At 43.8% G+C, this 14,639-nt stretch overlaps 1 protein-coding gene across 1 annotated transcript in view; it reads right to left on the bottom strand.

The window, feature by feature from the left end:
* Positions 1-13,424, bottom strand: part of MEX3C (mex-3 RNA binding family member C) — a 47,153-nt gene extending 33,729 nt beyond the window's left edge. Inside the window, exon 1 of the mRNA XM_069219397.1 lies at positions 12,920-13,424. Within this exon, the coding sequence (XP_069075498.1) occupies positions 12,920-13,313 (394 nt within the window). The 5' untranslated portion in view covers positions 13,314-13,424. The remainder of the gene's footprint in view (positions 1-12,919) is intronic.
* Positions 13,425-14,639: the final 1,215 nt, after the last annotated feature.

Raw genomic sequence — 14,639 nt, 5'->3', positions numbered from 1 at the left:
TCCCTGAATGCTGGGAAGATGGTGATTATAGCACCACAAACCCTTTGTTGATGCCATTTTCAGGGGAAAAACCATGTGCGTTCTTCTGCAGCACTTTTTTCCTGTTTTTAAAACAACACCATTTTAGCTGTATTTTGGCTAATTTCTTGGGCTCCTTCAGGGGAACCCACAAACTCTGGGTACCTCTAGAATTCCTAGGATGTTGAAAAAAAAAAAAAAAAGGACACAAATTTGGCATGGGTAGCTTATGTGGACAAAACGTTATGAGGGCCTAAGCGCGAATTGCTCGAAATTGCCAAAAAAAGGCCTGGCACCTGAGGAGGAAAAGGCCTGGCAGCGAAGGGGCTAATATCCTGCTAAACAATGACCTGTTCTCTCGACTTCTTTATTTAAGCTCACACACGCAGTCACGGAATAATGGCAGTGGATGTCGTAGATCTTTTTAGGTCGAGAGAGCAAAAAATAAATAAATAAATAGCTGTTATTCATTTGCATTGACCTTGCAGAGATGAGGTGAAAAAGCTATGTTAGGGTTGTAATCTGTGACATTCTCGTTCCATCAAGACATCTGCAGTGGTTGCATTAACCAACTGACTTGAGTAGAGCTTAACACTAGGCAATGGCACGTGCTCTTGATAACCCCCGGAGGGTCACCAACCAGGCATAGGTTAGTTCTAGGAAAGATGGCGGCAAAAGGTGTCTCCAAAATGGTGGAAAAGGAGTTGTGACTCCAGACCCAAGTACTTCACGGCCTCAAGATTGATAGAAAAAAAAACATTTAGCCTTTGGATGTAAATTGGGCCTCTTCAAATAGAGTTCAGTTAGCGCGGATTCAATACAAAAGTATTACAGCGCTTCACATGAGCACCGGTTACATTACACAAGAACACATTAATTTTTGGTAGCAAGGGGAGGTCAAGTGATTTGCCCAGAATCACAGGATGTTCAGCCGGCGCAGAGTCTCGAACCGTGTTCCCCAGCTCCAAGGTCAGTAGCTCTGACCCTTCCGCCACATCCTCTACCCTAGAGTTCTTTGCCTGGTGTGTGTTACGGCAGTCTGGGAATAACTTTTTTTTTTTTTTTTTATATAGCGCTTGGAAATACAGGTTCTGCCATTTCACAGCGCTGCAAAGCAGGAGCCATTCTTAACAAAATCGCTATAATTCATTTGTATCAACTTTGCAGAGATGAAGAGGTAAAAAAGCTATTTCGGGATTGTAATCTGTGACATTCTCGTTCTGTTAAGACCACTGCAGTGGGTGCATAAACCAACTGACTTGAATAGAGCTTGAGTAGGCGATAGCACGTGCTCTTGATAACCTCCGGAGGGTCACTAACCAAGTACATAGGTTAGTTCTAGGCAAGATTATGGCAAAAAGTGTAAAAGAAGTCATGATTCCAAACCCAAGCACTTCACAACCTCAAGCTTGATAGCAAAAAACATCTCGCTTTTGGGTGTAAATTGGGCCTCTTCAAACCGAGCTCAGTTAGTAGAGGCAGCCATTTTGCTAACCCTATAGCGCAAAGAAGCTAACACGAGGGTGCCATAGTGAGAGGAGCAGTGTATCATAGGGCACAAATGTGGAGCAAACTCCATCACTTCATCCTCTCAGAATTCACTGGTTTCATGACTTTGACAATCTCCTTCCCCCTTCCCCCCCCCCCACCCACTACTGCAATCTTGCAGATGCCACTTCCGGAAGCACTTGAAAAGCATTGCTTCCCTTTTGAAGAGGTCCCACCTCCAATACCCTCCACAGTTGCTGTCACAGACGCAGAGAGCTTCACATTCACCCTCTGGACTCCTGTGTATAATATGACAGCCAGTCCGTAGGAATGAGGCAAAAACACTCCTAAGATGGAGGCCTTGTTGTGTACTCTCTCCTGCAGCGACAGGCCTGGGAAGGATGCTGTGGCACCAAGCATACATCCACTACACTCCAAACCAAAACACATAGGTAAAGGATATTATCATTTACAACGCCAATAGCTCTAACTCACAAATGCGAGACCTATTGCATTGCAAATGCTTTTTTAAGGTCTGCTATCCACCATATGCACAACACCAGATTGAGTTTGTATGCAGACACTGCGAAGACCAGAATTTAGCAGATAAGAACTCCAGCCAACAAGTTTCATGGCTGGGGTTTGAAAGTAGGGGAGAGGAGCAATAGCACAATCTATCTCAAGAAAACTTTAGACAACATCAGATAGCAGACTTCACCTGCTGTCTGACACGTTGGTTATTAATGACAAATGTAGGTCAATCAAGTGTTTAAATACATTATTTCGGTACGTTTTTAAAAAAGTGTCACCATACAAACACCAGATTTGGAAAGTGACAGTCCATTGCCAGAAAACAGCCTGGAAAAACAATTAGGACATTTAATATTAGTATTTTTTAATAGTGACGTAATCATGGTATTAAGAAACCTAGGGGATACAGTACCCAAAAATTGGGTGATGACTAATTCCTTCAATGTGGGGGACAAGTATACGATATGACTGTTTTGTTGAGGGCCAAATATCAAAGGAATTCAGATTTTTATGGCTTTGAAATATTGGCGAGGACCTCCGAGGAACCCTCTGAAATGCCCTGCTGGCTACGGTATGAATCCAAGGGACAGAACTTAGATGGGTGAAAAGATCAAAATAGTTGCTGGCCAAATTACTTCAATGGAGTTTGCTGACAAGTTTCTTTGATGAACTGGTAAAAACATAACAGCGCGATGTTAACAGAGGATGGCCTGCACTACATGTTCACTAGAGCCTAGTCATTTAAATAATGGTGGTATGGCGAACTCCCAAGTAGTCCCTGCACCAAAGAGAGCACGGTATGTAAGCATATATTTAGGGCTTCACAACTCGTCTTAAATACCACCAGCCAGCCAGACAATATGGCAGATGAAAATGGTACACTTTCAAAGCCATCCAACAGACTGAGTCGAGTAGAGCACTTTCAATAATCATTCCCTACTAGTAATTGTATGGCAACGTTGACATTCGTTTTTCAACATGCCGATATTTGATATTCATTCAAAGGGAACACTTTGCCAAAGTGCAACTGAAGAAAAAAATGCACTGTGTTTATTTAACGAAGCACCAATTTTGCATTTAACCCAAGACAACAAAAAATAAAATACTGGACTGCAGATTACCTTTTTTTTTTTGTGCAAACGAATCTCCAGAGGCACCACATCCATGAATCCATATCTTAGTACAGAATGTATTTCGCAAAACCTCAAATTTGCCTCATGTAATATACTTCGTCAAAATTATTCTATTATAAAAATGTTCCTGACTTTCTACTGACCCTCTTACTTACAATGTAAAGCAAACAAAAAAATAACAGTTTTGCACGGGCCTCCCCTAAGCTCATGCAGCCTCTCTGTCAACTCTCCATTTCTAGCCTGGTCCATAGTCCTCTACCAGTAATCAATTTCTGTACTTCTAATTCCCTCATTAACTTTCCTCCCAAAACATTTCCATAACTCTGCCTCAACATCCCCTCCCTCTTGACGATTTAACCCCTTCAATGAGGAGGCTTTTCGCCTCCTGTGGTGAGCGCCGTTTTACATAACTGGAGCAGTTCATGCTTCAGTCTGTATTATTTTCTTTCCGTAAAAGATAGCTTAACCCAATTCACTTACTTTTTCTTCCCCGTGTGTTGGGCAGTCTAAAGATACCCAGGGTTGGTGGATTCTTTGGGCTTCACCATCGAGAAACTCGTGAGCTACTGGTACCTCTCCAGCTACTTGTAAGTAGCTCTCTAGTGTACAGCCCATCTGCTAATTAGAGGCTTTTGCTTGGATGGATTAAAATAAGTATACCAACATTAAAAATTGTGCATTCACGATGAAAGAAACGTGTATTTTCAGGACTCATAAGCTGATGTCTGAAGACAATAGCTGAAGCTCCAAAATAAATCTAAAGCGGACATTTGAGTGATAAATCCTGTGACGCAGGGGAGGCTTATTACCCGTATTACAATCTTAGTGGAAGAGACATTGTACATAGGGGTTTTGCAGAGGCATTCCAAGATGATAAAACCTTTTTTTGCATTACTACTGGCAACCCTACCTGAATCAGAGGTAATCACCAGTGGCAGGCATGAATGGGGTAGCCACTAATATAATCGTGTGATGTGGTCCTGTTACAACACTAACAATATAAGTAGCTTGCCATGATTTTCAATTGATAGGTAGTTCTTATTACAGAAAGCAGACGCTGCTCTAAAGAGAACCAAGAAAATAGCCAACATGTGGCAAAATGTATGTATTTTTAAAGAAAAACTGGAAGAAGCGCTGTGGAAGCAGTGTATGTGTTTTTAATTGCCTCAACAAAAGGTTTGATGTGCTAAGATCGCCCTCTTTGCGACTCTCTAGGGTAGGCAAAGTTTGGAGAAAAAGAAAATCCAAAACAGTGGTACTCTTATTTCTTAACTTTGCAGCTTTTTTTTAATACTTGCAGTTGTAACGGAAAGGTGAGAACCAATCGAACCCAGAAAGCTGTATATTTCTGAACCGTAGATATATTTCAGATTACAGAAAGGTGCTATTGAAGTGGATTGGTCACAGTTCTTCCACATCAAAGAGTTGTTTAAATCAAGAAATAATGAAATGAAAAGGGAAAATATATATAGGTGATGTTTCAGGGGTGTGGAATTTAATAAAATATCTACTTGTCCATGGGACAGGTTGCTTCAAATATCTACTTGTCCTGTAACAAAATCCACTTGTCCTTTTGGTGCCATTCAGTGCTGCATCAAATTATGGCAGGGCAGCAATCTCCCTATATAAGAGCTCTGATAATAGCCTCTCTGATTATGCCAGGGCTCATACTATAGCAGGGTTTGAATACTAGCAAATCCCTTATTTTGCCACCTTTCTTTCCACAAATGCACATACTGAGGCTGTAGGCTGCAGTAAGATATAGTTCCAGGTTCGGTATGCCCTGCTGAGGCTGTGCAAACCTACAAACGCACATGTTTTAGGAGTGTTTACCAGCTCTTGGGCCCCTAATTAGGTCTGGTGATGTCCAAGAACTTTTGTTTTTATTACTGTTCTGTCTTTCTACTGACTGGCTTCAATATGAGTGACAGCATTGTGATCTTTCACAAGGAGCATATAGGCACACAAAGTAGTTTTGTTCAATGCCAGGAACTACTGTGGCAATGTGTGCCTTTTGAGAACAAAAAATATTTTTTATTTTGCCAATGTTTATTATAATAGTGAGTGCTGACAATCCATGTCGAATCTCCCGACTTTGACAGTGCTTGTTTATTTTCATGTTTCCTATAATCTTGTTGAAACTGGTCACACTGATTTTTCCATTATGGATATATTTTTAGAAATACTAGCACACATTAACATTACACTAAATGATGCTTCAAAGAAATGGTGCCTAATCTTCACAGCAGCTTAGCAAAAGGTTTTTCCCCCCTCATTGCATTTTTGTTCCATGAACGTTTTGATTTTGAAATCTCAGAATCCTCAATATTGCTTTCAAGTTCCTGCAAGTATATGCATTTAATCAGAGAGCATTCTGGAAACATTTTAAGTAGCCTCATATTGTTCAACTTTGCAAACATCTGTGCACATTTTTTATACTGAAACTACCGTCAGTAGTGCTGTCCGAACGTACATTTCCTCAAAGCGCAATCACCCTAATAATAAACGCTTTGCATTAATGAATCATACCTACAAGTTCAAACAGCACTGACATGTGGACACAAATGTCATCTTCACTATAGACAATGCCCTTCCCTGATCCATAATGTGTTACAGTAAAATGGCAGCCAAAGGATTTGTTCTGCAGGTGGTTGGGCCTAGTTGTCCAAAGGACAAAATAAATATGAAAAATTGTTGTTGTTGACCCCAAACAATATGTCTTGGGTGTTGGACTATAGGAATTCCACACCCCTGTGTTTTAAGCTGAACTTTTTTGCCCCATTCTACAAAAGTTATATATAATGTTACATCCAACAGACTCCTCCAGCCACAAATGTACATAGTGCTTGCTGGCTGTCCAAAAACATGTAATAGTACCAAGAGCCATTAAGTAGGTGTTTGGGGCTCCAGCCAACTCAGGGACACTCGCCTGCCACCCGCTCGGTCTGCCTGCCTCTTAGCGCTTTTGCGCTTGAAGCTTCATTGATTTTGCTGTATTTTATTTTATTTAACTATTGCACTTTTGGAGTCAGGTGCTGCGTCCTTGTCAATGCTGCTTCCTGACATTTTTCACCCTACCTCCTAAGCTCTGCCCCCCACCAGGACCTACTTAAAGGCGGCCGCAGTGCAACCACTCAGCGGGAGAGCTTAAGGCAAGCCTATCTGCACCCAGACCACGCCCAGCACCAAAAACACTGGTCCCCCGACCACCCACAGTTGCTCCTTCACATAACCACAGAACTCCATCACCTGAACTCTGGATGTAGAGTTGACCACTGCTTCCACACCAGGGTCTTTCCCCATGCTCACACTGCCACTTCTTATCTCATCCATGTTCCAGCCGCACCCAAGCACTCAGCTCCACTCCTGACCATCACATCCATGCACCCAATATCCAAACACTGGCATGCATACTACTAAACACCTGCTCCCTCCACAAACACACCACAGAGGTTCAGGACTTCACCCACACACCACCTGACCTTGCCTTCCTCATAGAAACATGATTCTACCTGTCATCCACCCCAGACATCGCCAACGCCACCCCAGCAGGCCACAAGATCCAGCACTAACACAGAATTTCAAAACCCGGCGACGCAATAGTCCACAAAGACAACATACAGCAAATTGCCATGAATGACCTGCGTAACACCTTCACCGAGCACATTCACTTTAAGGGCCAAACAGACAACAATTCACCCATCAAGGGAATCCTTGCTTACTGCCCACCAGGCCCATGAAGTTAAGTCGGTAACGTCATCCACCTGCTTCATCATCCTCCGCATGCTCAGAAAAATCTTAAAATGGCTCGCCCGGACACCAGAAAAAACATCACCCAAGCTTTGATAACAAGCAGGTTAGACTATAGCAACGCCCTCTACTACGGAATACCCGTCTGTCTCAAACACAAGCTCCAAATCATCCAAAACGCTGCAAGACATTTTCTCAGCCTACCCCACCGCACCCACATCACTGGCTCCCCATCCAGAAAACCCTGCCACTTCAATATACTGACCCTCGCCTAAAAAGCAGCACATCAGACTAGACCCATCTACCTTAATCACATCTGTATTTACAGCAGCCAACCCCAACCTCCGATCGGCATCACTGTCACTTGCACACATTACCCACATTTGCAGAAGCAGGGCAGGAGGCCGCTCATTCACCTATCCAGCAGCAAAGACCTGGAACGCCCTCCCCCAGAACATCAGAAATGCTACCATGCTCAAAACATTTCACACGAAACATAAGACGTGGCTCTTTGTCTAGTGCCCCAAACCTTCCTACTCAGTGCCTAGAGACCCTCACAGGTGATTATCTCATGCTCCACAAATCCTTTTACATTACGCATTACATTAAATCTACCAAGCTACAGCTTATGATTTTGCACTGTGTACTAAGAGTGCATCAATTCACAAGATACAATTCTACTGAAGGACAAATAAATATGAAGAAAAGGTGTGCTTTTCAGAAATAAGTCCAAGAATGTGTGTTCAGGACCACTGGTTATTCGTATGACTGAGTGTTACCAATATGATTTACCCAAGTGAATCAGAGGGCAACTGCAAAAGATGTTCTTTATATCACACAGACTTATATTTAGATGTCATAAATAGAAAGAAATAATTACAAATGTTCTACATTCCCTGTTCCCATACTAGTGGATTGGAGTGGATTGCACTGAGGTGAGGTGGAATGGCCTGGGGTGAAATGGATTGGAGTGGGGCGGACTGATTGGAGCGGGGTAGATTGGAGTAAGTGCGGTGGACTGGAGTAAGTGGAGTGGACTGGACTGAGTAGGTGGGGTGGATTAGACTGAGTGTGGTAGACTGGACTGGAGTTGATTGTGGTGGGATGGACTGGAATGGGGTTCATTGGAGTAGAGTGGATTGTGGTGGGCTGAATCGCTGTGGGGTGGATTAACTGGAATGGGGTAGATGGAGGTGGTTTGGAGTGGAGTATGGTGGATTAATGTGGACTGGATTGGCTGGGGTGGATTAAAGTGGATTGTATTGAGTGTGATGGATTGGACTGGGATGAGGTGGACAGGATTTGGAGTGGGGCAGATTATATAAGGGTGGAATGAAGAGCGGTGGATTGGACTAGGGTGAGGTGATTTGGATTTGACAGGGGTGTACTGTTTTGGATTGGAGTGGGGCAGATCTGAGTGGGACAGACTGTTTTGGATTGGGGTGGGGCTGACTGCAGCCTGGCAGATTGTTTTAGATTAAAGTGAGGCAGACTGGAATGGGACAGACTGTTTTGAACTGGAGTGGGGCAGATTGTTTTGGAGTAGTGCAGCTTGTTGTGGATTGGGACAAACTGGAGTGGGGCAGATTAAACTGGGGTAGGTTGGGAGGAGTGGATTGGGGTGAGAGGTTTAGATTGATGTGGGGTGGATTGTAGTGAAGTGTACTGCACGAACATCATTTTGGAAATTACACATAATATAGAAACAAGGTCACTTGCAATATTTAGAACAAGATAATCCTCATTGTTTGAGAACAACGCCCAAAAGTAAAAACAAAAAAAATATGAGTACAAAGTGAGAAAGGACAACTTGGCAAAATAAAGGAAAGTGAACTATAAAAAATAAAACTCTGCAATTTGTTTTGTCCTACTGGGCGTGTTTTTGCCAGTCACAAGCCTTCTGTTTGCAGGACACTTTAAGAACAAAATAGTACCTCCATCACGTTGGGAGTAGGGGATGGGCATTGATTAAATTGATTCAATCAGTGCTTGGTGTCTGCTCCACAGAGGAGAACGGAAATTATACTTGTCCTGCAGTGAGAAGTTATGAGGCTTTACAGAAGAGTGCCATGCAAGCCAACAAATGGAAAGCGACAGTACCTTTACTGTACACAACAGTGTCTCGCAAGCGAGACGCATGCACTCACAGGCTTGATCCTAAAAAGGCAAGCCACTGAAAAATAAGAAAGCAAACGAGTGACAATAAAATCAACAAATGTTAAGCAATGGGCAAGTTGTAAGCCAACTTTAAGTTCACAATAGGTTTTTGCCAAACAGACAGCGTGACAGGCTCAACCAAAAAATAAATAGATAAAAACTACCCTTGTGTGTGTGGGTCTATCACCAGCCACTGAAGACCCAAAATTCAATATTTTGGGGGATTTTGCTGGTCCTCAGTCATTTCTGAAAGCTAGATAACTGGTAGAGTCTGGAGTAGTGTGGCTTATGCAGCTACTCTTACATCTAATAAGCCAGAATGTCCTGTAAAGAAAACGTTAGCAAAAATCACAGATTTTCTGCACTTATCAAAGAGGAAAAGTTCCAAAATCAGCAGGACCATCAATGGTCCTACCACACAGCATTATGTTGTCTCCTTGGATAAAAACAGAATCTCCCACTTGTGTAGGTGGGCATAAAACTTGCGACTGCTAATGCACCAAAATGCAATACAGAGACAGTAAGATTCTTCCTTGAAATTTCTATCTTTTTTGGGATGTGGGTAGCTGTGGTATATGGGTCCATCATCAGCAACCATCTAGACACACCTATCAACCTCAGACATTTGTGAAAGCTACCCACATGAGTCTGGATTGGTGGGGCTTATGTAAGTACTCCAAGTTTGTCCTACCCGAATGCCCTGCAAATACTAAACTTTGGCTAACATCACAGAATTTTCTCATGTTTTTCTGGGTGAAGATTTTGGAATTTTCTTAGATTAACTAAGGTCCTACCGGCAAGCATTTCCACGCTTCTCTGGAGAAAAATGTTACCACGTTTGTGTGAAAAGGCCTACTGCCAACAACAGGAACCGGTCAAAACTTTGAATGTGTGAAGTCAATATAGTGTGAATGTGGTCTTCACATGACTCTAGTTTTGATCCATTATTATGACATGTATTGGGTCCATCCAGGCATGGAGGAGGAAGCATTTTTATTGAGAGAAGTGTGGGAAAACAGGATGGCGAGACTGACTACTGATTGGAAGTGCCTGTATTTACTTGGATTCAGTATACACTACTATTAGATCCCTATCACATTTTCTAGCTGTAACAAAATATTAACTTATCAAAAACTGGACCGCAAATTCATCTGTCTAGATCCAAACCTTGTCTCTATTCATCTATCTCATGTTAACTACTCCTTCTTTAGGACAACCTTTTTATGCAGCGGTCCTTCTAATAGAGCCTTTAATATATTATCACTTGCCGCACACCATTTTATTTGTTTCATATTTACTCGTTTTAGAATCTCACATTTTTGTACAGCTTACCACCCTGTTAATTCAGATTATTCTATCTACAATTCCTCAATGTTCTCCTTGTCCCACCTACTCACCTAACTCTACTATTTGTCTATAACCAGTTCTTCATGAAACAAATTCTCTTGATAGATACTTCTACTCTCTCCCTCAACATAATTCCTGATTGTTCTTGTTCGTCCTATTTCACTGATACTTCTATCCTGATGTCCACTGTCACAACTCATTTGATCATCAATTGGTCACGTGTTCCCTGTACCTCAATTCAAACCTCTCCATCCACAGTCACATCTTAACTCTAGTGCCCATGTATGCACCCACCTGATTCCAGGAACAGGTAGATAAACAGGTGTGTTCGGTAGTCTGCAAGGTATCCTGTCAGACTGTGCAAAATACTCACACCTCAAAGACACAAGTACAATGGGCTTAAGACTGTCCGGTCCAATCTAAGATAGAAACAAAGAAAGCTCTTTGGGTAAAAGAGTTCCAATCCAAAATGGCAACGTTTTCAAATAATGTCAATGGTGCGCAGTTCAGGCTGAAAGACTAAACCTAAACCAATCCAAAATGGAGTTCTCCCTCGGCAACAGTGAAATTGCAGTGGATTGCGTGGCATGCAAGACCGCACTGGGTTCTTGGGCAACAAGTTTCAGTGCGGCTCCTCCTGCTTTCGCAAGCATATGGAATGCCACTGCAATTGATTTGCTGGTCTTCACAATGGCCTTGAAAGAGAGAGAAATACCTTCTAAGCGAGGCGGTAAGTTGAAGGCAGCCGCCACCATGATTACTGTGCCACAAGGACAGCTGTGTGCTGCTCCATGGTCAGGGTTCCACTCACCACACAGATGGGCTTGTGGAGCTATGCACGTCCGAAAGGGCCAAAGTCACCGACAATCACCAAAATACACTTTGATGAAATGCCCCTAAACCAGGGCAGCGATATGCTTTGAAGGCCAAACTGATCTTCCAGGACACGATTGTCCATCAGAGGCCAGAGTCTGTTCTCGTTACTGGGTCTGTAGATAACGTAACACCCCACTTCTGATAACAAACGTAGTAGGGGGGTCACAGTCAAAGCACACCAAATGCTGAGAAGTCCAGACTGTGATAACTAGTTTATTGCTACACCAGACCCACAACTTATGGGGCGTCTAGCAGGCTCTCAATCCACAGGTAACAGCTTTTACCCGAGAATTCCAGAACCCATCTTCAGCTGCCAAGTATACATAAAAAAACAGGCATTTGCAATGCAATGGGTCTTGTGTTTTCTCGAGTTAGAGCGATTAGTGTTGTAAACTCCTAACAGGACTTTTCTTGCCACATAAACTGAAAATAAAAAGTAAAACAGCAGCCATGAGCGCGAAGCAGACCCATAAAAGAAAACGGAAGTTCGCTTGAAGTGAAATATATCACCTAAAGTGCAGTTATCCATGTAACAGGGTCGACGTCATGGAAAGCGCTCTACTACTGCCCAGCGAGATTGCGCTGCCTACGAAATAAAGATAAAAAGTAGTCCAGAAACCATACAGAAAACATGGATCCTCATGTTTTCAGTAGTTGGCCGGTGTGCTCGAGGAGGGCTAAACACGGGAAAAGGCATGACGTATGCATGCCTCTCACTAATGAAATCAAGTGAATTTTAAAAAGCAAGCCAACAAACCAACCAAACTGATGGTTGTGGTTACAAGCCCATGGAGAGATTACAACTAGGACAGAGTGTTTTGTGTGCTCGACCCTAAAAATGAGTACATGTAATTACCATAAGCAATGTAAAAGGAAGGTAACACTACCAAAATAAAGGGAATAGAGGTGTCAAATAAGCATGCGAGTTAAGATCCATAAACAAACAATTACTGCATACTACAGTCCAGCAGATCCTCTCCCTGTTCCAGGTCATCCATTAACCACACCTTTTCTCAATGAAGGAGTACTATTGTACTCCTTTCTTCCAGGTCAGACCTTTCCACTAGTCTCCATCCTCTAACAGTGGTTCCCAACCTGTGGTCCAGGGACCCCTGGGGGTCTGCGAAGCCTCCTAAGGTGGTCCACTGCTGCTTGGAAAATTAACTAACAGTAACATGTTAGGTCCCCAGCTTTCAGTAATGACTCAGTGGGGGAGGGGGGTCCCCGGATTCCAATAATGATTCAGTGGGGGTCCCCAGGTTCCAGTAATGTTAAAGTGGGGATCAAAAGAAGTCAAAAGGTTGACAACCACTGCTCTAACACCTCTGCCTCTCCCACCTTTTGTTCTTTAATCTACAATCCTTCACAATTTTACGAACTATTGGCCAGATGTATCAAGCAGTTTTGCCCATTCTGTGTCTATGGGAAAACGTGCTCATACATATGGCTCTATAACCCCACAATCTTACACCAAAATCACCACCACCTCTCTTGATCTCAGCCACTCGTCCATCCTTCTCGACCCTCCCAGCCTCCTCAAGCAACTAACCCACTATTCAGAAGCACATCAAAAGATCCTTCTTGGTGGATGTCCCACTCTCAATCAACAGCACACTCACCCTGGCGGCCCACGATCTCGGCGACGTGCTCCGAGGTAGGCACAGGGACGAACTCGTTTGTGTTGACGCTCCGCCGGCTACTGCGGATGAGCGAGGCCTGCTCCCCGCAGTAAGCCTGGGCTAGCGCGGCAACCATACCCCCGCGGCGCCCGTCCGGGTAAAGCAGCGGGGTCTCTGGTTGGCCCAGGCTCTCCCCGGGCAGCAGCAGCAGTACCGGCCCGTCCTCATCTTCTTCCTCCCCCGACTCGGCTTCCTCTGGTGCCCGGGGTGGCTCCGGCTGGCCGCCCCCTTCGTCCAGGCTGAGTCCAACAAGGCGCTCCCGGAGCAGTGCCGCTTCCATGTCTAGGCCGTGGCCCCCCTCCTCGGGCAGCAGCGGCCCGGCACCGCTCGGCATCCCCGCCGGGGCTTACAGTGCGGCCTAGGACTTCTTCTCGGACGGAACCGGCGCTGCCAGGCCGGGAGGGGGACATGCGCAACCACCGGGGAAAGATGCCCGAAACAAGCCTGGCCCACAAGAAGACGTGGATATGGCAACAAAGATATCAAGCGAAAACTGCTTCTTTGAGACCCCTCTACAATCCACGCAAACGGGGGAAAGTGTACATCCTCAGAAAATGCGTATGCAAATCCATTTAGAAACGATTTTGAATTTATAACCATGAATAGAAACACCATCAGAATACTATTTAACACATTCACACAGATTCAGCCAAAGACATGTGGCCGAGTAGTTTACACGTTTCTGCCGGACACATCCAGTCTAGATTTCACTTTGGATTGTGGGACTTGTAGTCCTAGTTCAATAATTAGTTGACTACGCATACAGGTCCATAATACATGTTAATAATAGGGTGGGAATGCGCTACTCAGCATCGACCTAGAGAACCCGAGAGGTATGTTAAGCAAATATTTTTGAAATGGTAACAAATTGAATACATTTTTATATTTCATTGACATATTTCACACATCGAAACTGATACTATTGTCAGGATCCTTTGTGAGATATTTAAAATGAGGGGGCGAAATTGAAAATCCTCTTGAGATTCTTTCCTACTGTGGCATAACTGTTCAACTATAACCCACACCTCTATCAAAGATGGAGATGGTATGAGTGCCTGATGGCAGCGGATTGGCACATGCTAGCATTTGACCTCGAGCGCATTTTGGTAGTCCCCCATGCCACTAGTGGTACCTGTAGTGAGCTGCTGGACACATACTAGTGTTTCCACCAGCCACTCCTTGAGGGCTGGCTTCCTCACTCACCAACACACACCCAACACGGACATCACAAGTGACGTTGTGTCTGCAAATGAAAAAGGGTCCAAGCACATGTGCTCATGGCCAATTGCAAGTATCCCTACTATGTCTCTGTGTCAATTATTTACTTAGCACGTATGCCCAGTGCGCACAGCACTACAGTACCTAAGTCTTCAACAGGGATCATGTCTCTTGGCATAAGCACCTTGAGGGCCACAAACCTACACAGCTGCCCATGCATCTGGATACTTTTGTGGGTGATTAGTACACTACAAAAATCAATCTAACATAATATAACATGTTTGCAGAAGGCAACCACACACTAGAGACATTGTTTAGTACATGATGCCTCTTGGTGCTATAACTTAGTGCCCCAATACTTCAACCCCAGGAAACTGACAATAAGTGGACCCTTGCACAGCCCATAACACTTATCTCCAGGGGACAGGAATACCTTGATTAA

The sequence above is a fragment of the Pleurodeles waltl genome, chromosome 1_1 (assembly GCF_031143425.1).
Source record: "Pleurodeles waltl isolate 20211129_DDA chromosome 1_1, aPleWal1.hap1.20221129, whole genome shotgun sequence".
Classification (NCBI taxonomy): domain Eukaryota; kingdom Metazoa; phylum Chordata; class Amphibia; order Caudata; family Salamandridae; genus Pleurodeles; species Pleurodeles waltl.
Note: the sequence above shows the minus strand (reverse complement) of the source record. Positions and strands in the feature narration are given on the sequence as shown.